We start from the raw sequence: 27,094 nt of genomic DNA, 5'->3' as shown, positions 1-27,094 counted from the left end.
TTTCATTCGGCTTATGAGATCTTGGGCTTTATTTGCTCAATATATATTTTTTTTTTTCGTCTTACAATCATTTATAAAAAAAATTATGGCATTTTCACTTTTCTCAACAAGCCTGTAAGTCATTATGTTCTGCACTGTAATTGAATAAAACCAATTCAGTGATTTTTTTCCCCCCAATGTAATACAGGAACACAGATGGATTAATTAATAAGACGGATGAAAGCAGGAGTTATAGATTCACACATTTATAACTCACATATTACAATCAAATCCTTTAACCCCTTCAGTTACACATCCTTTCCTGTTCTCACGGTTACTTTAAGATAAATGAGCCCCAGTGTTCCAGTTCTTTGTGCAGCAAATATAAAATAGTAGTGACATGTATAGTATCTATATAATATAAGTCTTCTGTAGACCACATAACTGTGTGTTTCTTGTTCAATCAAGAGGGGTGTCCATTAGACTGTTGCTAATCCTGGTGATGTACAGTGTATAACATAGAAATATCTGAACTTCACAGAAAAGTGCAGTTAAAGGGTTCTAGCCAGGGCCGTTCCTTACACCGGGCGGGCCGGGCCACGGCACGGGGTGCAGACAGTTAGGGGGCGCTGGTGGCACCCTTGGGTCCTCAAACAGCTTGGGTTGGATAGCGCAACACGCTCATGTGAGCGCCCGAGACTTGTCCCGGGCGCCCCTCCACCTCATCTACTGCCCGCCCGCACGTGCTCCTCCAATGCAATCAGCTCAGAGCGGGAGCGTGGAGCCACTGGAGGTGTTGATTGGCTGCGTGCACCACGGCCGTCCGCAGCGGCTCCACTCTCCCGCCCTGCGCTGATTGCATTGGAAGAACACATCAATATGTCGGACGGGCAGTAGGTGAGGCTGCCTTCGCTACCGCTTGTGTTTGTGTGGAGGGGGGCTGCAGGGGGGATAGTGTGTGGAGAGGGGGCTGCAGGGGGGATAGTGTGTGGAGAGGGGGCTGCAGGGGGGATAGTGTGTGGAGAGGGGGCTGCAGGGGGGATAGTGTGTGGAGAGGGGGCTGCAGGGGGGATAGTGTGTGGAGAGGGGGCTGCAGGGGGGATAGTGTGTGGAGAGGGGGCTGCAGGGGGGATAGTGTGTGGAGAGGCGGCTGCAGGGGGGATAGTGTGTGGAGAGGGGGCTGCAGGGGGGATAGTGTGTGGAGAGGGGGCTGCAGGGGGCATAGTGTGTGGAGAGGGGGCTGCAGGGGGGATAGTGTGTGGAGAGGGGGCTGCAGGGGGGATAGTGTGTGGAGAGGGGGCTGCAGGGGGCATAGTGTGTGGAGAGGGGGCTGCAGGGGGGATAGTGTGTGGAGAGGGGGCTGCAGGGGGGATAGTGTGTGGAGAGGGGGCTGCAGGGGGCATAGTGTGTGGAGAGGGGGCTGCAGGGGGGATAGTGTGTGGAGAGGGGGCTGCAGGGGGGATAGTGTGTGGAGAGGGGGCTGCAGGGGGGATACTGTGTGGAGAGGGGGCTGCAGGGGGGATAGTGTGTGGAGGGGGGCGCTGCAGGGGGCATAGTGTGTGGAGAGGGGGCTGCAGGGGGGATAGTGTGTGGAGAGGGGGCTGCAGGGGGGATAGTGTGTGGAGAGGGGGCTGCAGGGGGGATAGTGTGTGGAGAGGGGGCTGCAGGGGGATAGTGTGTGGAGAGGGGGCTGCAGGGGGGATAGTGTGTGGAGAGGGGGCTGCAGGGGGGATAGTGTGTGGAGAGGGGGCTGCAGGGGGGATAGTGTGTGGAGAGGGGGCTGCAGGGGGGATAGTGTGTGGAGAGGGGGCTGCAGGGGGGATAGTGTGTGGAGAGGGGGCTGCAGGGGGCATAGTGTGTGGAGAGGGGGCTGCAGGGGGGATAGTGTGTGGAGAGGGGGCTGCAGGGGGCATAGTGTGTGGAGAGGGGGCTGCAGGGGGCATAGTGTGTGGAGAGGGGGCTGCAGGGGGGATAGTGTGTGGAGAGGGGGCTGCAGGGGGGATAGTGTGTGGAGAGGGGGCTGCAGGGGGGATAGTGTGTGGAGAGGGGGCTGCAGGGGGGATAGTGTGTGGAGGGGGGCTGCAGGGGGGATAGTGTGTGGAGAGGGGGCTGCAGGGGGGATAGTGTGTGGAGAGGGGGCTGCAGGGGGGATAGTGTGTGCAGAGGGGGCTGCAGGGGGGATAGTGTGTGCAGAGGGGGCTGCAGGGGGGATAGTGTGTGGAGAGGGGGCTGCAGGGGGGATAGTGTGTGGAGAGGGGGCTGCAGGGGGGATAGTGTGTGGAGAGGGGGCTGCAGGGGGGATAGTGTGTGGAGAGGGGGCTGCAGGGAGGATAGTGTGTGGAGGGGGGCTGCAGGGGGGATAGTGTGTGGAGAGGGGGCTGCAGGGGGGATAGTGTGTGGAGAGGGGGCTGCAGGGGGGATAGTGTGTGGAGAGGGGGCTGCAGGGGGCATAGTGTGTGGAGAGGGGGCTGCAGGGGGGATAGTGTGTGGAGAGGGGTCTGCAGGGGGCATAGTGTGTAGAGAGGGGTTTGCAGGGGGGATAGTGTGTGTGGAGGGGGTTTGCAGGGGGGATATTGTGTGGAGAGGGGGCTGCAGGGGGGATAGTGTGTGGAGGGGGTTTGCAGAAGGATTGTGTGTGGAGAGGGGGCTGCAGGGGGGATAGTGTGTGGAGAGGGGGCTGCAGGGGGGATAGTGTGTGGAGGGGGGCTGCAGGGGGGTTAGTGTGCATATGTGTGTGTGTGTGTGGGGGGGGGGGTGTCAAATGGTGTACTGCGTATGTGGGGGGGTGTCAGGTGGGGTAGTTTGTGTGCGAGGGTAAGGTGGGGTAGTGTGTGGGGATGGCGGGCTAATTGCAGGCAGGTGGGGAACTTTATTACTATGGTGGGTACAGCAGGCGCATTATTACTATATAGGAAGCACAGCAGGGGACATTATTACTATATGAGGGGAACAGCAGGGGACATTATTGTTATATGGGAGTACAGCATGGGGGACACAGCAGGAGACATTATTACTATATGGGAGGCACAGCAGGAGACATTACTATTTGGAGGTCACACTGGGGGCATTATTACTATATGGGGGGATAGAACGGGGCATTATTACTATATGGGGGCACAGCAGGAGACATTACTATTTGGAGGTCACACTGGGGGCATTATTACTATATGGGGGGACAGCAGGGGCAATATTACTATATGGAGGACATAGCAGGGGATCCTATATACAGGGGGCAATCCACATAGCTAATGACTTTACTGCACATGACACAAAAAAGTGGAAGTTGTAAAAGTGCAGATCCTAAGATGTTTGTCTGGCAGGTTCACAAGAGATGAAACGTAGCTGCAAGAAATCATCATGGAGGCCTGGGCCGGATGGAGAGAAAAAGAAAAGTGATGCCTCAGATCAAAGAAGACGTCACCTGTGAGCCACTGAATGACTTTTGAGAGATTGGGTAACTGTGCCATAATATACACACTGCTACTTTCTAGCAACAACCAAAATAAATCGCTTTGGGGGGTGGCGCTTTTATCAAGATTCGCCCTGTAGTCAAAACTACCTAGAAACTGCCCTGGTTCTAGCTAATAATTTATGGATTCAATAGTATGGGCAGTAGCAGCCAATAGTAAAAGCTGCACCTGCGCATTCCCAGGGATGTGTATCTCTAAACCGCTTTACCAGAGAGAGCGTGCCAGCAGGGAGGGACAGTGCAGCTATGTACAATGGAGTCACTATAGCAAAGGCAGTTTAGGAGCTGGGCTGGTTAGATGCAGTTTCCTGATTGAAGGGTAAATAATAATAATAATAATAATAATAATAATAATAATAATAATAATAATAATAAAATCCGTTTTGTTTGTTTTTTTAATTTTTTGACAGTTAAAATTTAACTGAAAACAGGGATTCTTCATGGAGTGGATCAGTGAGCAGAGAACAGGGTGGAAATTGTAGTACAAGAGAGACCATACACAGCGCAGATAGATGTAGTATAGGTAAAGAGCAACACAGCATATGTAGTATAGATAGAGTGCAGTATAGTTCATGTAGAGAGCAGTACAGTATATATAGTACAGGTAGAGAGTAATACAGCTCATGTAGTACATGTAGACAGCAGTACAGTACATGTAATCAGGGGCGTAGCTAGGATTCATGGAGCCCCATAGCAAAAACTTACCTACGCACAACACAATATATATATATATATATATATATATATATATATATATATATATACACACAGTGGTACCTTGGTTTAAGAGTAACTTGGTTTAAGAGCGTTTTGGTTTAAAAGCTCACAGTTTTTCAGGAAAACATGAATACAGCCTATAGCTTCAGTCATTGGCTGTAACTATGCTTTCTTGGCAGCCCTAGGGCTGCATCCAACTTTTCAGCTGCCGGAAGTCTATTGGCAAGCGTTCGGGTTTTGGCGAACCTGAACGTTTGGCAAGTTCGTTTATCACTAGTAGTAAGCAGTACAGTACATGTAGTACGAGTCGAAATCAGAACAGGGACAGGGATGGCGCTCCATGGACTTTAATAGATGCGGTGCAAGATGAGGGAGCTGGCCGCACATCAGAACACTGCAAGCGTCAGTCCTGTGGTCAGTCCGGCGATCCAGCAGCAGATTGAAAACAATGGAATCAGTTCAGAGGTGCTTTTACCTCGGGTGATGAAGCTGTAATGACCTCCAGAACTCCGAGGGGGAAGAGTCCGAGAGATCCTTGAGTTCAGAGAGGGATAGCCACGCAGAGCCTTTGAGGAACGAGGTAGCACAAAAATTTCCAGCCCGAAGCAAGGCACAAAAAAACGGGTCCTCAGTGCTGGCTGGGAAAGAAGGATTTCCTAAAACTGCTAACAGCAGGGAGGGGTGTGGAGCTAAAAAGCCTGAGAAGAGGTGTTTCTGACATATCTTTAATGTCGGAGCATGGCAATTCCAATCTAACACCCTGGAGAGAAGTTCTAGACCTCCCCGTGGATTAGAACAATACAGTACAGATTTTGCTAGCCGAGGCTGTTTATGCACCTAAATAAATTTAGTAAGAAGTGTTGAGAGTTGCCGGAAGTAGGACAAGGACACCGCCACTAGGAGGGACTAATACTTTAAATAAACACAGAGCAAATGGGAAATCTACTACAGAGTTTGCTTTAGGGCCCAGTAGCTTCAAATCATGCCTCAAATCATGAAATACTTTGCCCCATATTATTATAGCCCAAGCATTGTATTACATCCATATTGTACACTTGCCTGATGCTTTGAACGATGTCAATTCTACAGCCTGTAAATAAAAACATAAAGGAAATGCTCATTATTCAAAAAAAATAAATTAACTTAAATTTTATTAAATTTATTAATAAATTAAAATAAATTTTATTTCATTTTATTTTATTGCATTATTTTCATGTGTTACCAGTTTCTGTTTTTATAAAATAATAAAAGCGATCACATTGACAAATAAAAAAGTGTGACTATGACTACTAAAAATCAACAACAAAAACTGTTATATTTAAAGAATATCACATATAGTTATGTCACTGTTTGATAGATAGTCAACAAGCAAATGGTATACAATGTCAGCTCATATAAGTACGGACTTCTGCTAAGTCCCAAATGCCGAGGAACTACCTATTATAAGTAGCTCATACAGATACTGTAGCAACAGACCAACCGTGAAACACAGAGAACGCTGGATTTTGATCCGCAACGGATTGCATGCCGCGATTTGCATTTTCATTCCGCTGCAGATATGGGACCTGGCCCCTTAAACCTCCCCTGCATCCCGCCGTCCGCAGCTCTGGCCCGGAGCATACATTACCTGCTCGGCGCCGCGGCTATGTAAAGCTCCCGGCTCCCCTCGCTCTTCATCAGCCAATCAGTGCACAGCAGCACTGATTGGTTGATGAGGAACGATGGGAGCCGGGAGCCTCACATAGCCGCGGCGCCGAGTAGGCAATGTATGCTTCGGGCCGGGGCTGCGGGCGGCGGGATCGCATATCTGCAGCGGAATGAATTTTCCACTGCGGGTATGTGACCCCATAGGCCTTCATTATAGCAGGATCCGCAGCGAATTTCGGTGCAAACTCGCAGTGTGAAATCCGATGCGGATCCGGTGTCAAGGCGCCCTAAATTGCAATACTTATCCAAATCTAGATCTTTCTCCTCCCTCCGATATAGGACCTATGTCGGGTGACCGCATGACATGTAGTACAGTATGTGCTCCTCTGCTTAGGTAGACTAAGTTTAACTATACAGTTTGGGACCAGTGTGGGACCTGGTTAGATCTGCTTGTTCTAGTTCATAATACAGTCGTCTTACAACAAGCTTTAAGGCATCACATAATGCATTTTCACAGCCTTAATAAAGTGTACCTGTCATGATCTGACCTTCTGGATCAGCGGAGAGATCCTCTACTAATCCAAAAGGTCAGGTCTCCATGGATACAGAGATGCAATTAGACGATAATGCATACTTTAACGTGGGGAGGGGGAAAATATATTTACCAGAGTGGTCTTCCTGTTGTCTTTACTATTGCTCAGCCAATCAGTGTCCTGCCTCAGCCGCTGATTGGCTGAGCTGCGATAGTGAGATGGAAGACCCAAAAGGTAAGTATAATTTTGCTGCTCTTCTCCCTGCTCATCTCTGGTAAATACGTATTCAGCTAAATTCACCCTTCATTTACTTTATAATCAATGCCTAAGAGTAAGGCCTATTAAAACTGCTAATGTTTTCAAGGTTTTTTTTTTTTATTTTTTTTTTACTTTTTGGCTTGTTCAGTGCTATGTTCAGATGAAAAAATCAACAGTAGAACAACAATTGAAAACTGAGTAGCACCAGTGCAAGACAAAAGGTTCTTCACTATATCGATGTTTTAAGTGAAAGGAAAAAGTACGAAAGGTCATTTATGAATCGCCTGTAGCTACATTATTCTCATCTATCCCCACATATGATAAGTCCATCTAAAAGTAAAGAACAATGGTCATTGTTACGGAAGAACACAAAACTGTGGTAATTCATGTGACAATCCCACTATATTTCAATTCATGCCAATTGTTTACATGAATAGGACTACCTACCCAAGTGGATTATATCGGCTTTGTATAGGAGTCGACAAAGGACGCATAAATATTCTTTTTGGTCAAAGTTCCACCATTTATTGTTTTGATGGATCGGATTTCTACTTTTAATGCTAGCGTTATCAATAAGGGGTCAGCTGTTTCGCGGTGGATGAAAACCAGTAAAGCCTTGAGCTTTTAAAATGATTAAATCAATTTAGAAACTGTTTAGAATCGAGAAGCGTTCTTCCACAAAGACTGTCAAACGCTAACTTAGTACTTGACTCCACAGTCTGAGCTTCACTTTCTAGCTGGATTGAAAAGGCCATTATTTTACACTCTAGCAAACAACACATTCAAATTTCGCCCCCCTCCCCACCCCAAAGTAGAGCTCTTACTAAGTTTGCACATAAAAACATACGGAAACGTTGTAGGAAATCAAACATTCCCAGTAAAAAAATCAATGGGCAGCATGAAGCACCAAAAGGCTCTCTTGTTACAGTGATATGATTGACACTAAATGTCTGTGCTGTTTCAGAATAAAAAACACATAGATAAAGTTTAAAAAGATAGGTCAGTACTCCTGTTGGCTTGTAAAGTTTATCTCTTTCTGGCAGTATGTTACTCCCGGAGCTCTTGAGAACTGTCCCTGTACCCTGGGGATTTCATATACAAGGAAAAGAGAAGAAAAGGGGTGCACTCCAGTCCTCTTAAAACCGTAAATGCTTTATTTTTGGCATGTTTTGGGCAACTTCCCTTGATCTTGGCTCTGTCCGGCTACTTCATCCTATGGAGATGTACAAGATTGCAGATGGCGTTCCCCGAAATGTGGACCAAGAAGATCAGTTGCACTGCACGGGACAGAGCCATGATTAAGGGCAAGTTGCCCGAGAGCATGTTTAATGTTTTTAAGAGAGCTGGAGAACACCCCTTTTTTTTTTTTCTTTTAAAGGGGAACTATCAAGGTTAGACCACTCTAATCTGCTGACAGCCACCTGTAGCACCCGGGGCGCTAAGGAGGAAGGTATTTGTCTTACCTTACTCCTCAGCACCGGTCCCGCACTGTTAGTTGAGGGTAAACGCCGCTCCGGAGCTTCACTAGGAGCACTGCCGCGTCATTTCTAATGATAATCAATGGTGCTCCAGAGTGGAGTTTACCTCAACTAACAGAGCAGGACCAGTGCCGAGGAGTAAGGTAAGAAACATACCTTCATGAGCCATATAAGTCCACCCCAGCACCTCGTAGTTGCCAGATTCCGCCTTCGGACACTGTGCCCATACATCTTCTGAGATGCTGCATTTGCAAAAAAGGCAACTTTAATCACTGCAGATAGGTATGGGGGCTGTGCTGCAGCTGCATGTTCTCCCGCTGCCTTCCACCCCACCCCCCCAGCCACTTAGGCTTGATTGACACATTGTGTGCTGGTCTTTACACGAATTTCCTAGCACTCAGGCTGTCAATGAAGCCTGAGTGGCTAGTAAAAGAGCAGAGGTAGAGTGACTACATGTTGCTGTGGCTCCGCCCACATGACTACGTACAGGGCACTGTGAGCTGTGATTTAAGTTATTTTGAAAATGCGGCATTGCAGCAGGCTAAGGGGCCAAAAATGCCCCAAAATTGTACCCACAATATAGCTTTTTCAAAAAAATAATAATAAAATAATAATACCCTGGAGTGCTCAAATATATGTACTCAGAATGACCCATTTCTATGTCCCATATGCCTATATTTTTTTATTAAAATTATTATTATTATTTTTCACTATAAGACTCTGAGATTACAGCTCTTTGTGTGCTGTTTAGCCCTGTTCACACATTGTACCATTCTATTATTAGCAATTAATGGACCTATTGTTTGAGTATCATATTGTAGTATGTGCTTTTGTTGGCTTCATAGACAAACACTTTGCTATAGTCTGTGGGGGAGTACCGGAAATTATTGCACGGGTTGCCATCAAACATAAAGCTGGCCCTACTAAAGGTACAGATAGAGAGACAGTTGCAGAAACTGTATAGTGTAAGGGCCATATTACATGGCTTGATATTTAGGAGCAAGCTTGTGCCGAGCTGTTAGGTCAGCGTTCGTTTCCTCCTTGTTTTCCCGCTCGCTGTCTGTGCAATTACACATTGAGCAAGAGGGTGTGTGAGCTATGGGAGGGGCTGTCCGGACGATCTTTGGACCATCAGGGTGGCCCATAGGAGAGGGCATATGTCTGCTGCCACCGCTCCTGTCACGCAAAGCGACGGTCAGCAGATCATTGTTATTGGGATTTTAGGTCATGTTCTAAGTCAATGATCAGCTGACAACATGATTATCGCCCAGAACGTACGGTGATCAGCCAAGTACGGCCGATAATCATTTTCTGTGCCAGTACCCTAAGACCCCATAAAACAGCATCTTATATCTCAGCTGTCCGAAACACTGATTGTGATATAGGGGAAATGGGATGGGTGAATCTGCTTATCATCCGGCTGCTTTTAAACTCCTGCTCACACTGATTTGCTCAGTATAAACATACCCTTATGCATTACATTCTTGTTATTATATATTCAGTTTTCTTCCCCCTGTTCTGAGTTGCTGCTTTCTGCTGAAAAAAACAAAAATCTGTATGTGGGTTTTTCTCCTCCCCCCTCCCTTCTAAGACTGCTCATGTAAACAAGTCCCTGGCAGGCTTTATCTGCAACATTAAGGTTTCTTTGTAATGCTGGGAGGGTTAATCACAGCGAGTTTATCGGCAACTTAACCTCAAAATAATTTTTCCAGCATTACTGAGAAGCTACAATGTTGCAGATAAAACCAGTTAGGGACTTGTTTACATCAGTCGTCTCAGAAGGGAGGGGGAGGCAGAGAGAAAAGCTCACACACAGATTTTTGTGTTTTCAGCAGAAAGCAGCAGCTGAGAACTGGGGGAAGGAGACTGAATAGATAATAACAAGTACGTAAAGAACTGTCCGTCTCACCATGGGCAGCAACATGGTTATGTTTCAGTGGAATACCCCTTTAATAGTAGCAGCTGTGAAATATCGCTGGAGAAACAAGAAAATAAGAACTTTAATCTTGCATCTCTAAACCTTGGAATTCAAAGTGGTATAGTATGTCAAGCGACAAACCTAAGTCAATGGCAACCGTTTTATCAAACCAAATATTCTAAGAAGCTTAATGGAAGTAATGTAGAAGAACAGCAAAGAAGAATGGAAAAGAGAATAAAGAAATCGCTCTGGGTTCAACACTGTCGGCAAAGCCATATGTTTTAAGTGCAACTAACTTTATAATAGATGGCAAAAGAGGCTTTCTTGCATCTACAGCAATGTTTTGATCATTATACATGAATAGCATACACATGTTTATGTCTCTAGGTAAATTGAACATTGTTTGTTTAATTGACTTTTTCAATCTCATCAAGACAGTTGTATGTATTCTATCAGTATAAAACTATGAAGGACATCTTAAGATAGAGGTAATGCATTGTCTCAATTTTTTCTAATGCACGCCACCCTACCTTTTTTTTTTTTTTTTTTTTTTTTTTTTTTTTTACTGTTTACATGGCTTTTGAATCATTATTCAGTACAATTACTGGAAGCAGTAAAAAGCGATAAAGAGCCAGTTACTCTTTCGTTTTGTCTTCATCTTGACGAGAGGGGAGGAAAAAAAAAAGGTGTGTCCTTGGCATTTGAAAAAGCAGTGTTTTATATTTTAGAGATTGTAAACTCTATCAAACATTGGTCTTTTTGTAAGCTCTTAAGTCACTTTCATATGTTCAGTGTGAGTAACTGAGCAGTAGGTGGCAGGAATGGATCCAAGGAGATTAATGTAATCAAGAACAGGAGCTCTGCCTAAAGTCCCTCTAATCGCTTTGTATCTAGAAATGTTCTGTGTCCTAATCCTCATCAATTCACTGGAAATTGAATTGCAAAATAAATTACATTTGAACAGAGTTATAAAGAACAACACACCGATGACATACAAAGTATTATAATATATAATGATTAACTTTTTAGTCATGCAATTCCTATTCTGATTTAACTACTAAGGGAGTATATTAGACTAAAAGTGACTCTGTACCCACAATCTGTCCCCCCCAAAACCACTTGTACCTTCGGATAGCTGCTTTTAATCCAAGATCTGTCCTGGGGTCCGTTCGGCAGGGGATGCAGTTATTGTCATAAAAACAACTTTTAATCCTGCAGCGCTGTGTCTAACAGCCAGGGCTTACATTTGTATATGCATTAGGCTGGCACCACCTCTCCGTCCTTCCTCCCCACCCTCCTCATCATTAGCTTTGCACAGGTGTATTAACGATCCAGCCCATGTTCATTATGCACACAGGTGAGGAATAGAAAGCAATGTGCCTGGAGTATTCCTAATGATGAGGAGGGCGGGGAGGAAGGACAGAGAGGTGCTGCCAGCCTAATACATATACAAATGTAAGCCCCAGCCGTTAGACACAGCGCTGCCAGATTAAAAGTTGTTTTTATAACAATAACTGCATCCCCTGCCGAACGGACTCCAGGACAGATCTTGGATGAAAAGCAGCTATATAAAGGTACAAGTGGCTGGGGAGGGAGGGGGCAGATTGTGGGTACAGAGTCGCTTTAAAAGGGTTATCCAGTGCTACAAAAACATGGCCACTTTTCCCCCTCTCTTGTCTCCAGATTGGGTGGGGGTTCAAACTCCGTTCCGTTGAAGTAAATGGAGCAAAATTGAAAACCACACCTGAACTGGAGACAAGAAAGGAGGAAAAGTGGCCATGTCTTTGTAGCGCTGGATAACCCCTTTAAGGTGGCCATACACCTTCAATAACTGGTAAACGATCTCGCGTCTTCCCCATACACAGGAACATTAAGCACAGTCGAGCGTTCTGTGTTCTCTATGGAGAGGGGAGGGGTAAGCCAGGACCAGACTGCTCTGGCTGCAGCTTATCTCTTTGAGAACAAAGGGGTGAAGCAGCAATTTGCCATCACGCCCGACCCCTTTTTCCATTGACACCTTCTGTCAGTGGAGAGTTGGTGTTTTATATGGCAAGTTAAGCCAACAGAACTATAGAGTGTACAGGGACCTTTAAAGTGACTCTGTACCCCCAATCTGCCTACCCCAAACCGCTTGTACCTTCGGATAGCTGCTTTTAATCCAAGATCTGTCCTGTGGTCTATTCGGCAGGTGATGCAGTTATTGTCCTAAAAAACAACTTTTAAACTTGCATCCCTGTGTCAAACTGGTGTGGCCTGGAGTGTCAGTGCATTAGGCTGGCACAACCTCTCTGTCGCTCCTCCCCGCCCTCTTCCTTATTAGGGATATCCCTGGGCAGCATTTCCCCTATTCATCAGCTGTGTGAACACTGCACATGGGCTGGATAGTTAAGGCAGAGGAATAGGAAAAATCCTGCCAGTGGAATTCCTAATGATGAAGAGGGTGGGGAGGAGGGTAGGTGCAAGGTAAGGGCACAGATACTCTAGGCCACGGCAGTTTGACACAGGGCTGCAAGTTTAAAGTTATTTTTTAGGACAATAACTGCATCACCTGCCAAAAGGACCCCATGACAGATCTTGGATTAAAATCAGCCATCCGAAGGTACAAGTGGTTTGGGGGGTCAGAATGTGGGTACAGAGTCTGTTTGAAGGGGTTGTTCAGGATAAAATGTCCACAGAAAATTGGCTTAGGCTGCAGTGGAGCTGTGCTACCAGAACACAATGTGTGGAGCCAACTGCCTCTGGTTCCGCTCTCTCTGTAGTGTTGGCACAAACCAGCTGATTGGTTGGGGCTTTGGGTGCTGGTGTCCGACCAATCAACTATTGATAGCCTTGTGATAGGCTGTTAATTATTTTATCCTGGACAACTTCTTAAAGGGTACGTATTTTTGCTTTCTATTGTTCAAATGAACCAAAATAAGAAACGTAAATAAATCTATCTACACAAAACATCTGGTTCACTTTGTACCAGAAAAAAATGAGAAAGGCGACCCAAGTCTTGTTATGGAAAGCAGTGGTAAGTTGTGCGTACGCCACTGCTCCATTTGTTTATCTGAGTGCTAAGTACATGCCTGTAAAATGTTGTAAAAAAGCTCTACTGTGGTGCTGGTAGCTTCACAGGAAGTAAGCAAGACCTACAAACAGGATATACATGGATTGCTCTCATTGAGAGTTCACTTTGCTTATTGAACCCAACTTAATGGACTCCTTAGTACAGTATATGAAAATGGGTTTTCTAAACCTCAGTCTGCTACCATAAACCATGTATGGAGTTATTCCTAAAATTTTGATTATTGTAGTGTATAGGGTGACAAACAATAGATTGAAAGAAAACAGCCCTACTGATATCTACTTACTGTGTTGTCAGTTGACAAGATGGAATATATGTTAACAGGGTGTTTGGAAACCACATGTCCTGGAAAAAATAAAAAATAAAAATTTTATTCCGTCGGTCTATAGGAATAAGCAATGACTCTTGTAAAAAAAATTGATGGTAATAAAAACATTGAGAGCCGTATATTGAAGTACTATAGCAACCAGTGCAGATACAAATAAAAGCAATAATACTGCCGAAAAGTAAATGGAATATAAACATTTCACCAGGTAGGAGCAGAACTGCACTTTTTTATTTTTACGCAGAAATCAGAAAAAACTGCTTCCTATCATGGAACTAAAATGATACATTTCTGTCTGTGGGTACCACAATGGGTATATGACAACCTCCTGAGGACAGAAATGAATTGTAAATCCAGTAACCCATAAAACACAAAGCCTTGTTAATTTATAAAACCATATACGATCCATAAAAAGACAGCTAGTATACAAGGTCTGACCCATTTCAGGTCAATGTACAAGCTTTAGGGGAAAATCACAGGTTCCGTGCATGGTCTGTATGGAACTGAATGCAGAGCTCCTGGCATCATAATTTATTAGAATGCTAGGAGCTCTGAATCAGTTTAAATCTTTGCGCAGCTGTGTCAGTACTGTAACACAAAGATTTTTTAAGGATCTGGAGCTCACGGCATCATAATGAATCATGAGTTCTGTGATTATGGTCAGTAGCACATCTTCTGAGCACAGGCAATAATCGCATAATGTATGAATGCCTCCTAAGTAAGAGTATGAGGACCTCCTGACACCTTCAATGGCAGATGTCAGGCACATGGAATTTAACATACCCAAGCTTTCTTTACGTAATATCATCTGTTGGGGAGAGACAAGAGAGCACCATACACATTTTAAAGTTGGTCCGTCCTGCAATATGAAACACAACCCGGAGGGCCCCCGCGGGGTTCCTAAGTAACCTTAAATAATAGTAGCTTAATATACCTCCTTATGTCTACTCCTAATATCTTAAGTTAACACTTAAACCTTTAAATATATTCATTCTTTTTTCTTAAAGTGACTTTGTACCCACACTCTGCCCCCCCCCCCCCAAACCACTTATACCGTCGGATAACAAGAACTGTCCTGGGGTCCGTTCGGCAGGTGATGCAGTTATTGTTCTGAAAAACAACCTTTAAACTTGCGGCCCTGTGTCAAATTGTTGTGGCCTAGAGTGTCTGTGTCATAGGCTTGCAATGCCTCTCCGTCCTTCTTCCATACCCTCTTCATCATTAGGAATGCCCCGGGCAGGATTTCCCCTATTCATCACTTATCAGAACACTGCAAATGCTGCAAGTTAAAAAGTCGTTTCCTAGAACAATAGCGGCATCACCTTCCGAACGGTCCACAGGACAGGATTAAAAGCAGCTATCCGAAGGTCTTGGGGGGCAGATTGTGGGCACAGAGTCGCTTTAATGAATGAGGATACTATTAGAGGGATTTACTCCCAGTAATCCATCTTATTTATGCACCTCATCTCAATTTTTATCTTATTATGAGCCTCCCATCCTAAAACACTCATAGTTTTATCATCCTGCAGGCCCTCCGCCCTGCAGCAGAGAATCCTTTGATCACACAGTCCTCCATAAAATACTGGGGGTCCACCAGAGTACCATAATCATATAGTACCAGGTACCGTGCTCCAGAGCCCCTGAGTCTTTATGCCAGTGATTCCTTTAGAACTCTCATTCCAAGGCTCACCCTAGTAATCTATCTATAAAACCGGTTCGTAGGGATAATCTTAAAAAAAAAAAAAAATTTCCATAGTAGAGCAACAAATCGTTCTCTCTAAGTCCATCCAGTCATTCCTCTCTTGCAGTTTACCACCCTTCTCTTCCAGCTATTGTTTACCTAGCCAGTCTCTCCCCCCCTTCAGCTTACCTTCCTATTCAAAATTGTTATATTAGGTCCCCCAAGGTAACCCTCTGTTCTACTGTTCTAAACAGTGTTTATTTTTCCCCTACTTCCCCTCCAAAAAAAAAAAAAGTTATAAAAACTTGAAAATTACTTCTATTTGAAAAATCTCAAACCTTAGCTATCAGCTGCTGTATGTCCTACAGGAAGTGGTGTATTCTGCTGCAAACTCTGTCCGCGACAGGAACTGTCCAGAGCGGTAGCAAAATCTTTTCTGCTTTGAACAGTTCCTGTCATGGAGAGAGGTGGCAGCAGAGAGCACTGCGTCATACTGGAATGAATACACCACTTCCTGTAGGACATACAGCAGCTGATAAGTACCCCCCCACACACACACACACACACTTGTATGCAATTTCTAACATTTTATTGTTCATTTCTGTTTCTCCTCCTCGTTTACGCTGGATAATCATAGTTCCTCATGATAATTTACAGTTATTTATCATATGGCCCATCCATAATTCTGTACACTTACCCTTAGTATCGCTGTTTTTTGAAGGTACTTGTGATAAGCTGCTTTTGGGAGGGTTGAGATTTGGTTTCTCAATGTCCGATGTGGTATTTCTTGGACTGGATAAATAGTTTGTTGGTTGAGAACAGTTCTGAAATGAAAAATACCAAAAACTCGTGTAGCTGTTCATCCACAAAACACTATTTTATTGTTAGTTTGTTACATTTTTTTTTATATTATTTCAAAGTGCCGTCCACTTCAGACTACAAATCTGCAAAGAAATCTGCATTTGTTGTGAGTTTTGATGCATTCATAGCACAAAAGACCTCAACAAATCCATAGTTGCCAACAGTCCCGGTTTTGCCGGGACTATCCCGATTCTGAGGAGACAGCCCCGGCAAAACCATGTCCCGAGTATTTCCCGGAAGCTCTTCCGCCTGCCTCGTGAGCAATGTCACTCATGCAGAGGAGTCCCTTGGGGACTAGAGGAACCATACTGGTGAGGTAAGTATAGCTTTTTTTAAATACAGATGAAGGGACAAGAGGATGCTAAAGGGGGTACTGGTATGATGATGGAGGGGCAGGAGGATGAGAAGGGTAGTACTATGATGATGGAAGGGCAGGAGGATGAAGGATGATGGAGGGGGAGGAGAATGAAAGGGGTACTAGAAGGATGATGATGGATGGGCAGGAGAATGAAGGAGGTAGTAGTATGATGGAGGAGCAGTAGGATGAAGGGGGTAGTAGTATGATGATATGGGGTGCAGCTGCATCATATGGGTACAAACTACCCGTATGTACAGTCAGTAGACTGCTATTTTTGAGTCTTAGCCTGCTCTGAGTGGGGTGTGTAATATACTGGGGACCTAATACTGGGGGTGTAATATACTGGGGACCTGATACTGGGATGTGTAATATACTGGGGACCTGTAACTGTGGTGTGTAATGCCGTGCCCGCTAATCAGGTAATCAGATGCAGCTGTCAAAGTTGACAGCTGCATCCGATTACTGTATGCAGCCGTTCCCTGGTGTGTAGTGGCGGAGATCGCCGTGTCTGGTGCCGGCTGGGGTCTCCGCCAAAATGGCGCTGATCCCGGCCCGGCACTTGTTTGTTTTCGGCTGCAGCAGCCGAAAGCAAACGAGTGCCGATATCATTGATCTATGCTGCATATCTATGCAGCATAGATCTCAATGAGAGATCAGTGCACTTATACTAGAAGTCCCCCAGGGGGAAGAACCGTATCCCCAGGAGGGCTTCTAGTATAAGTGTGAAAGTAAAAACAAAAAAGTGATGTTTTCAATCAAAAGCCCCCTCCCCTAATAAAAGTCTGAATCACCCCCCTTTTCCCATGTAATAAATAAACGTAAACAAAAAAATAAATAAATAAACATGTTTGCTATCGCAGCGTGTGTAATCGCCCAAACTATTAATTTATCACATTCCTGTTCTCGCACGGTAAACGGCGTAAGTGCAAAATTGCGCATTTCTGGTCGCATCAAATCCAGAAAAATTGTAATAAAAAGCGATCAAAAAGTCGCATATGCGCAATCAAGGTACCGATAGAAAGGACAGCGCTATAAGCCTGGGAACGGAGCGATTTTAGGGAACATATATTTGTTAACAATGGTTTGAATTTTTTACAGGCCATCACATAATATAAAAGTTATACATATTACTCATCGTTTTAATCGTAATGACTTGAGGAACATATATAACAAGTCAGTTTTACCCCAGGGCAAATGGCGTAAAAACAAATACCCTCCAAATGAACAAAATGCATTTTTTTTTTTTTCAACTTAACCATATGTTTATTTTTTGGGGGGGTTTCCAGTGTACTTTATGAAAAAATTCAGCCTGTCATTGCGAAGTACAATTAGTGGCGCAAAAAATAAGGGCTCATGTGGGTTTCTAGGTGGAAAAATGCAAGTGATATGGCCTTTTAAGCACAAGGAGGAAAAAACGAAAACGCAAAAGTCGAAATTGACCCGGTCCTTAAGGGGTCAAACATTTATGGCATAGCCTGTGAATATGCCATGAATATCCCACTTTAATATCTCTTAAGGCAATGCACTGATATCATTGAGCCTAATCAATCCAGAGCATCCTATCCATCATTTATAACAGTATCTATAGCACAAATATGTGAAATAATAAATAAAAATAATTGTAAGCATACCATGACTCACCGTGAATGATAATGCCTTTTTCTTCTCCTTCATTCTCTGAATGGCATTTCTCACCTAGATACAGACATGCCAGTATGATTATCTTCTACACAGATTAGCACACCATATTTTTTCTAGGAATCTGATATAAGGCCCCGTTCCCACTGAGGAAAGGTAGCGGAATTCCGCGATGGAATTGTCCGCCGCGGAATGCCGTTAGCCTCCCGCTCCTGCCCTGTCCGCGCTGAAGAATGAACATGTTCATTCTTCAGCGCGTACAGAGCAGGAGCGCGCGCCTCCCATAGACTCCCATTATGAGCGGGAGGCTAACGGCATTCCGCGGCGGACAATTCCGTCGCGGAATTCCGCTACCTTTCCTCAGTGGGAACGGGGCCTTATATCTTTTTTTGTTTATTTGTTTTATCCTTTTTATTATCCTTTTAGGATTTTAATTTTAACCCCATTAAGGGGGTTTTCTAGGCATTATACTATCCTCAGGCATGATACATTTAGCAATGTCTTATTGGTGGGGTATTGATACCCAGCACCCTGCCTATCTTGGGCACAATGAACTGGGCCAATTGATCGCCTTACCTCACTGTTGTAAATGGCATAAATAAAGAAAATATACAGCCCCTGAAAGAAAGAAAGAACAGTTCATTATTTAGTTTTTTTAAATTCTTGTAAATATACAATTCCATTAAATTGCATATCTTTGAGGGTACCCCCCCCCCCCCCCCATCGATATGTGCAGTTCTCAGAAACCGTTAGAAGTTTACCAGCTGCACAGTTCATATTTACCAGTATAAACATAATTTTGTCGTCTTTCTGGGCAAAATCTTTTTCATTATTGGTGGACAGTGCCATCTGGGTGGGGTTTCATGGCCGTTGTGCCACTGTTTTACCTTTTACAATTACGCAATAGTCCCCCATCCCGTCTGTGATGTCATCAAAATGACCTGCTCCTACTCCAGTGGAGGCCGGGCAGTGGTGTATGCGCAATAAGAGTAGATAAGGATGAATCCCATCTTCCACTGCAGGAGGAGCGCCCCATTCCAATGACATCACAGGAGGGGAGGGGACAACAGCAATGACGTAGGTGGGAAGACGGGCACAACGACTATGAAGCTCCACCCAGATGACACTGTTCACCAATGATAAAGAGCATTTTTGACCAGGTTTTGACGACAAAATCATGTTTTATACAGGAAAAAATAGAGAGGGGGGGGTGACAATATCACTTTAAAGGGGTTATCTAGGATTAAAAAAAAACACAGCTATTTTCTTGCAAAAACAGCACCGCCCCTGTCCTAAGGTTGTGTGTGGTGTTACAACTCTGCTCCATTTACGTCTATGGAACTGAGCTGCAAAACCTCACCCCCATTGAGGACAGGAGTGGTGCTGTTTGTAGAAAGCATATAACCCATTTGATAAAAAAACTTTTGACACGTTACAGAAACTGAAGATCACAAAAAAACCCAGATGAAAATAGAAAAAAACTGCAGGCCTCAAAAGGGTCATTTTCATCGTTCTACAATATTGAAGACACTAGGCAAAAATCACTAATACTGCAGGACTGGGATGACTTTTCATATTTGATTTAACTAGTCATTTCGCAACTGAAGCTCAAGTGCATTGAGTACAGGAACAGGAAAGGAACAGCAAGCCCACCTCTGTAAGGCTTAAAGCAAGCAAAACTAAGGTTTTGCAGTGGTCAAGTGAAATTTCTGACTTGAATCCCATTGAGAATCTGTGGCAAGACCTCAAATAGGCTGATCATGCTTGAAAACCATCCAGGAAAAACCCACCAAATTGAATGTAGCCAAATTGAAACAATTCCCCAAAAGTCATCTACTTCTTTCCCCCAAACCACAATAGGCCTTATGGCATAATAGAGAAAGAGAATATTTTTACATACAAGGTAGTATAACACTGCATAGAAAAAAGGACCACTCTTGTCCTAAGGTTGTGTGTGGTATTACAACTCAGCTCTATTCACCTTAAGGGAGGGTTTACACGTACTGGATCGCAACGGATTTAACGCTGCGAGTTCTGGAGCGAAATCCACTGCGATTCCCAGTACTGTCAGTTTGTATGGGTATACATACTCACAGCAAATTTTTTATTTTGCTTGGAGTACATAAAGCCCTGTCCGGCTTCTGGGGCTCCCGGTTCCCTCACATCCTGCTCAGCCAATCAGTGTGCTGTCCCGCCGCACCCACTGATTGACTGAGTGGGACGTCAGGGAGCCAGGAGCCACAGAGGCAAATAAGAGCGCAGACGGGTAAAGTATTAAACGGGAAGCTGTGGGTTAAGGGGTACAGGGCTTTATATACTTGGAGCGAAATTGAAAATCCGCTGCAAGCTCTGCCACTGTCTGAGTGGGCAAGAAACCTTACATCCCAGGTCCTCTCTCTAACCAGAAAGCGGCCTGGGGACCAGGAGACCGGAGCGGCGGTATGCGCCTACCAGCGCTGAAGCTGGGGAGGTTAGCACATGTTAGTTTTTTCATTCTCCGCCTCCCTGGCACTTAAAAAAAATCTCTGCCCGGACTTCTCCTGTATTGGAGCTGAGCTGCAAAACCAGACCCCATCTAAGAACAAGAGTGGTAGTGTTTTTGGAAGAAAGCGGCCATGTTTTTTTTAAAGATTAAAAATAAACCCTTTAAATCAAATAAACTATTTGCTGTGTATAAGCTTTTTTGTTATATCTTGTAGTTTATTACCGGATAACCTTTGAAAAAAAATAACTCTCATAACTGCGTAAAGAACTAAATGTATTAACATTTTTGGTACACAATGCCGTGAATAATAGACGGAGCATTAAACTGTATGATGTGTTGACACTCTGCATATGCATCATCAGGAGGCGTTAACATTCAGTTCACATTGCTGTAGACATTAGTTTTCAAAATAACCTATTCTCTTTGTCTCCATAAAACATCCTTTTATCACCTTTTGCTTTTTACAATATTGAGTGACTTTTTAAGTGGATTTTTCTTATGAACTGTTTGACTAATGTAATGTTTTTAAGAACCAAACAATGAATTTGTGCAAGTACAGAAAGTAGGTCTTAAACATAATATATTTTATTACACTAATAACTCTTGTAAGTGCAGGTTGAACAAAATGTATTGATGTTTGCCATACACAATGCGGAGAATAAGCGACGGAACATTAAACCGGAGTATTTGTTGACTTAGCTAGTGAAGTAAGCAATTTGTAAATATTTTTGTTGACATTGGTTTTTTACCTAAAAAAAAACTTCTTTCCCTTTGTTTCCTTAATCCAGGTTATCCAGGTTTACAAAAATATGTCTGCTTTCTTCCAAAAAGAGCACTACTCTTCTCCTCAATTTGGGTGTGATTTTCTGTGCGGGCGGGGCAGACTTTTGGAGTGCATGCCGAGGACGTAATTCATTGTGACTGTATACACTCACAATTCAATCAACAGAGCTGCTGGATGAATTTCGGTTTTGGCGCGTGCCCGAACAAACATGTCGGCGGCAATATTTTACCCGTCTATCCTGCCGCTAGCAGTCAATGACAGTTATACTTTAAAGGGGTAGTGCGGCGCTAAACAATTATTCACAAAATAACACACATTACAAAGTTATACAACTTTGTGATGTATGTTATGTATGTGAATGGCCCCCTTTCCCGTGTTTCCCCCACCCAAGCTAGACCAGGAAGTGTGGTGCATTATACTCACCGCATTTCGTGTTGACCCCCGTCCGCCATCTTGGGACAATGACATAGTCTTCGGGAGGCCAGCCGAACCGCTTCATCCGTCCCTCGTGCCGACCCCCCTCTGCCGCCTCATAACTGTGCTCAACCGCAATTGGCTGAGCACAGTTATGCTCAGTCAATCGCGGCTGAGCTGCTGATGACGCGGGAGAGGGGGGCCGGCATGAGGGACGGATGGAGCGGTTCGGCCGGCCTCCCGAAGACTACGTCATTGTCCCAAGATGGCGGACGGGGGTCAACACGAAATGCGGTGAGTATAATGCACCACACTTCCGGGTCTAGCGTGGGTGGGGGGGAACACGGGGAAGGGGGCCATTCACATACATAACATACATTACAAGGCTGGGTTCACACTACGTATATTTCAGTCAGTATTGTGGTCCTCATATTGCAACCAAAACCAGGAGTGGATTAAAGACACAGAAAGGATCTGTTCAAACAATGATGAAATTGAATGGATGGCCGTCATTTAATGGCAAATATTTGCTGTTTTTTAAAAACAACGGCTGTTATATTGAAATAATGGCAGTTATTTACCGTTATATGGCGGCCATCCACTCAATTTCAACATTGTATGAACAGAGCCTTTCTGTGTTTTTAATCCACTCCTGGTTTTGGTTGCAATATGAGGACCACAATACTGACTAAAATATACGTAGTGTGAACCCAGCCCAAAGTTGTATAACTTTGTAATGTGTGTTATTTTGTGAATAATTGTTTAGCTACTTAGTTTGGCTACTTAGTGTTAACACTCTCACAATAACCCGAGCTGGCGTTGGGGGGGGGGGGGGCAAACTGGGCAATTGCCCAGGGCCCCCATCCCCCGGGGGCCCCCTACCGCTGTTGTGACATGTGGGAGTCAGAGGCAGAAGCTGCCTGAAAAGCCCTCGCTACAGCTAATTGCTGCTAGCAAAGGATCACAGCTGCAGGATGCGGTTGATGCTCCCCCCACCACAACACACAAACACATCTCCTCCAGCGTCTTTGTGCACAGGACTGACCTCCGTCCTCCTGCTGTGACTGGTTTAACATTACAGCAGTCGGGACGAAGAGGACTGAGCCATGAGGGGAAGATGTGTATACAGTGTGAGGATAAGCCTGCTGCCATGTGGTGCACCACTACACCCAGCATGCTGCTGAAAGTAGTGAGTATACTGTATTTGTAGTGTGTGTAAAGTAATTTGTATGAATGTGTATATTTGATGAAATTTGTATGTGCTACATGCTCATGTGTATAGTCCTGTAGTGTGATGTTGTAAGTGTGTTCATGAATATGTTGGTATGTACACACACACACATACATACAGTATATATATATTATGTCCACCAATCATGTGTATGCCTTTGTAATCATGTGGGTATTTAAATGAGCACTGAAGTTCACTACTTTGCACTTGAAAATGGCGGATTCCCGCCGAAACGTCGTGCTAGACTGTGTTGTGTTTGCTGAGATGTATTGATTCACGAATAAATCATCACGTTTTGTTTTCACACAACTGGTGTGCCGCTGGTCATCACTTTCTATCTGGATCAAAGGTTCGTGGTCAGAACCAAGCCAACGAGCACCCGCATCGCTGAGACCTGTAGTGCCACTCATTTCCACAGTATATATATATATATATATATATATATATATATAGTGAGAAAAGCACCAGGGTACTGCAGCCCCTGCTCCCATTGAAGGGAATAAGGACCGTATTACATGGCCTGATGTGAGGAGGAACTGAGTGCCAATCTGTCAGGTCAGCACTTGCTTCCCTATCTTTCCCTGCTCCTTGCCTGTGGTATTACACACACAGACATTGAGTGTGGAGGGCCGTAGGGAGCTGCAGGGGGCTGCCCGGATGATCTTTAGGATGATTGTCAGGGGGCTGCCCGGATGATTGTCTGAGTGGCCCATTGAAGAAAGCGTCAGTCTGCTGACGCCACTCCTATTATACAGAGCAATGGCCAATGCTGTCATGATTGTTTTTTTTTTTAAAAAAAAAACACCTGTTGAAAGACAACGATCAGCCAATACGTGCATGACGGCTGATCGTTGCCTTTAAGGGTTCTATTACACAGAAAGATTTTATGACAGATTATCTGCCAAAAGATTTGAAGCCAAAGCCAGGAACAGACTATAAACAGAAATCAGGTCATAAAGCAAAGCCTAAGATTTCGCCTCTTTTTAAATCCATTCCTGGCTTTGGCTTAAAGGGGTAGTGCGGCAGTAAACAATTATTCACAGAATAACACACATTACAAAGTTATACAACTTTGTAATGTATGTTATGTCTGTGAATCTCCCCCTTTCCGTGTCCCACCCCCCCGCACGTGTACCCAGAAGTGTGGTGCATTGTACATAACTGATCCGTGTCATGTTGCAGTCCCTGATGCCGGCCCCCCTCTGCCGCGTCATAACTGTGCTCAGCCGCGATTGGCTGAGCACAGTTATGCTCAGCCAATCGCAGCTGAGCATCTGATGACGCTGCAGAAGGTGGCTGGCACTAGGGACGGTCGGAGCGGTCCGTCCGAAGATGACGTCTTGGCACAAGTTGTCGGACATGCGCGACATGGATCAGGTATGTATAATGCACCACACTTCCAGGTACACGTGCGGGGGTGGTGGGACACGGGAAGGGGGCGATTCACAGACATAACATACGTTACAAAGTTGTATAACTTTGTAATGTGTGTTATTCTTTGAATAATTTCTTAGCGCCGCACTACCCCTTTAAAATCTTTGGCAGATAATCTTTCCGTGTAAATGGACCCTTAACATGACCTATTATACCAAATGATTATTGTCCGGAAAGGCCGGTATTCAGCCAAGTATGGCTGATAATCATTTGGTGTAATAAGCCCTTAAGAGAATGTAGTACCCTGGGAATACAGCCAACTGCTTCAGGCTCTGTTCTCACTGTAGCACAGATGCCAGGCAATTTAAAAAGAACATGGGAAAAGTAGTTGACTCTGATCCGTAAGCAGCCCCTAGAGTCGCTGAATGTAACTGTACACTTACAGTCTGCAGAGCTCCTATATAATACTGGTGTCTACCATTATATGGTCACTCCATGGTGGTAATATTGGTCTGTATATATTGTAGTTTTTTTTTTATTCAGGAACAATGAGGTGGTATTCAGTCATTATGCGGTGGTCACTCGGTTAATATTGGTCAGAATATAGGGGGAGATTTATCAAACATGGTGTAAAGTGAAACTGGCTCAGTTGCCCCTAGCAACCAATCAGATTCCACTTTTCATTTCTCACAGACTCTTTGGAAAATGAAAGGTGGAATCTGATTGGTTGCTAGGGGCAACTGAGCCAGTTTCACTTTACACCATGTTTGATAAATCTCGCCCATAGTGTGTTTTTGAGTCATTACGTGGTGGTATTATGGGTCTTTGTAGAGTATGTTTTCTTCAGTAACATTGTGAAGGCAATAATTAACACTCTGTGGAGGTAATATTTGGTTACTAACTAGCAATATTTTTTAAACTATGCATTTAAGTAACGTTTGTTTCAATCTTTTATGACACTATCAACAATTCTGGCCTGTCACCTTCTGAACTCACTGAATGTGATTGAAGGTGGCCATACACCTTCAATAATTACTGAACAGAGCCCGCCCGACCCCCCGATGCAGCCCCAGATACTTACACTTTCTGTTGCATTCTGTTGCTGGAGCCGGTCCCGGGACGAAGATATCAGCGCCCGAAACCGTGAGAAACCGACGCCCATAGACAATGAATGGAGCCGTCATTCTCTATGGGCATTGGACTCATCTCAGCGACACGCGCATGGCTTCAGCCACTGATATCTTCATCTCGGGATCGGCTCCAGGAATGGGACTAAGCGGAAAGGGTAAGTATCCGGGGGCTGCACTGGGGGGGTCGGGCGGGCTCTGTGCCTGTGTCCCCGGTGACAGGTTCCCTTTAAAGAGGTCAGGCAGTGATTTTTCATTATGTCCAACCCCTATCTCAACCAACATTATCTGTCAGTCGAGAGGGCCATACACCTTATACCAATGGCTAAACCCACCACAAGCACCAGGCACTGCTGATGTTTGGACATGTAGTCTATAAAATGTATGGAGACCTTAAGTTGTTGCTACACTATTTTAGTATATGGGGCCCCACGAGAGAGCGAGCTGCTCTCCACAGCCAGACCCCACCAATCACAATCTATCTATATATATATATATATATCTCTGAAGGTGAAAGATTGGAAAAAACAGACTAAGGGCCCTATTACACAGGCTACTGCTGGGCCTTAACTGGCATCTAGGTTGACTACTGGTGTGCCTGTCCTTGCCTCCTTGTTGGCTACTGCTGGGCCTTAACTGGCATCCAGGTTGACTACTGGTGTGCCTGCCTTTCCTCCATGTTTGCTACTGCTGGGCCCTAACTAGCATCAATGTTGACTACTGCTGGGCCTTAACTGGGATCCATGTTGACCACTGCTGGGCCTTAACTGGGATCCATGTTGACTACTGCTGTGCCTGCCCTTGCCTCCATGTTGACTACTGCTGTGCCTTAACTGGCATCTAGGTTGACTACTGGTGTACCTGCCCTTGCCTCCATGTTGACTACTGTTGGGCCTTAACTGGCATCCATGTTGACTACTGCTGGGCCTTAACTGGCATCCATGTTGACTACTGCTGTGCCTGCCCTTGCCTCCATGTTGACTACTGCTGTGCCTGCCCTTGCCTCCATGTTGGCTACGGCTGGGCCTTAACTGGCATCCAGGTTGACTACTACTGCTCCTGCCTGGCCTCCATGTTGGCTCCTGCTGCTCCTGCTTGGCCTCCATGTTGGCTACTGCTGCTCTTGCCTGTCCTCCATGTTGGCTCCTGCTGCTCCTGCCTGGCCTCCATGTTGGCTACTGCTGATCCTGCCTGGCCTCCATGTTGGCTACTGCTGCTTGGCCTCCATGTTGGCTACTGCTGCTCCTGCCTGGCCTCCATGTTGGCTACTGCTGATCCTGCCTGCCCTCCATGTTGACTACTGCTGCTCCTTCACTGCATTTGTGACCTTTTTCCTGCATAGACCCTGTAATGGTGAATTTCCTGCATAGACCCTGTAATGGTGAGTTTCCTGCATAGACCCTGTAATGGTGAATTTGCTGCATAGACCCTGTAATGGTGAGTTTCCTGCATAGACCCTGTAATGGTGAATTTCCTGCATAGACCCTGTAATGGTGAATTTCCTGCATAGACCCTGTAATGGTGAATTTCCTGCATAGACCCTGTAATGGTGAATTTCCTGCATAGACCCTGTAATGGTGAATTTCCTGCATAGACCCTGTAATGGTGAGTTTCCTGCATAGACCCTGTAATGGTGAATTTCCTGCATAGACTCTTTAATGGTGAATTTCCTGCATAGACCCTGTAATGGTGAGTTTCCTGCATAGACCCTGTAATGGTGAATTTCCTGCATAGACCCTGTAATGGTGAA

The 27,094-nt window shown here is 44.9% G+C and overlaps 1 protein-coding gene across 3 annotated transcripts in view; it reads right to left on the bottom strand.

The window, feature by feature from the left end:
• Nucleotides 1-27,094, bottom strand: part of ADGRD2 (adhesion G protein-coupled receptor D2) — a 126,382-nt gene that overhangs the window by 17,368 nt on the left and 81,920 nt on the right. For 2 of the 3 annotated variants that reach the window (XM_069985986.1, XM_069985985.1), the window contains exons 21-25: nucleotides 18,506-18,547; nucleotides 17,933-17,986; nucleotides 15,770-15,896; nucleotides 13,353-13,411; nucleotides 5,225-5,255 (exon numbers count right to left, since the gene is read on the bottom strand). In XM_069985986.1, the coding sequence (XP_069842087.1) occupies nucleotides 5,225-5,255; nucleotides 13,353-13,411; nucleotides 15,770-15,896; nucleotides 17,933-17,986; nucleotides 18,506-18,547 (313 nt within the window). Of the gene's footprint in view, nucleotides 1-5,224; nucleotides 5,256-13,352; nucleotides 13,412-15,769; nucleotides 15,897-17,922; nucleotides 17,987-18,505; nucleotides 18,548-27,094 lie in introns of those variants that run through there. The other variant, XR_011364778.1, reaches the window with a different exon arrangement.

This window comes from Dendropsophus ebraccatus, chromosome 10 (assembly GCF_027789765.1).
Source record: "Dendropsophus ebraccatus isolate aDenEbr1 chromosome 10, aDenEbr1.pat, whole genome shotgun sequence".
NCBI lineage: Eukaryota > Metazoa > Chordata > Amphibia > Anura > Hylidae > Dendropsophus > Dendropsophus ebraccatus.
The sequence above is the reverse complement of the archived record's forward strand: the minus strand, read 5'-3'. Positions and strand labels throughout refer to the sequence as shown.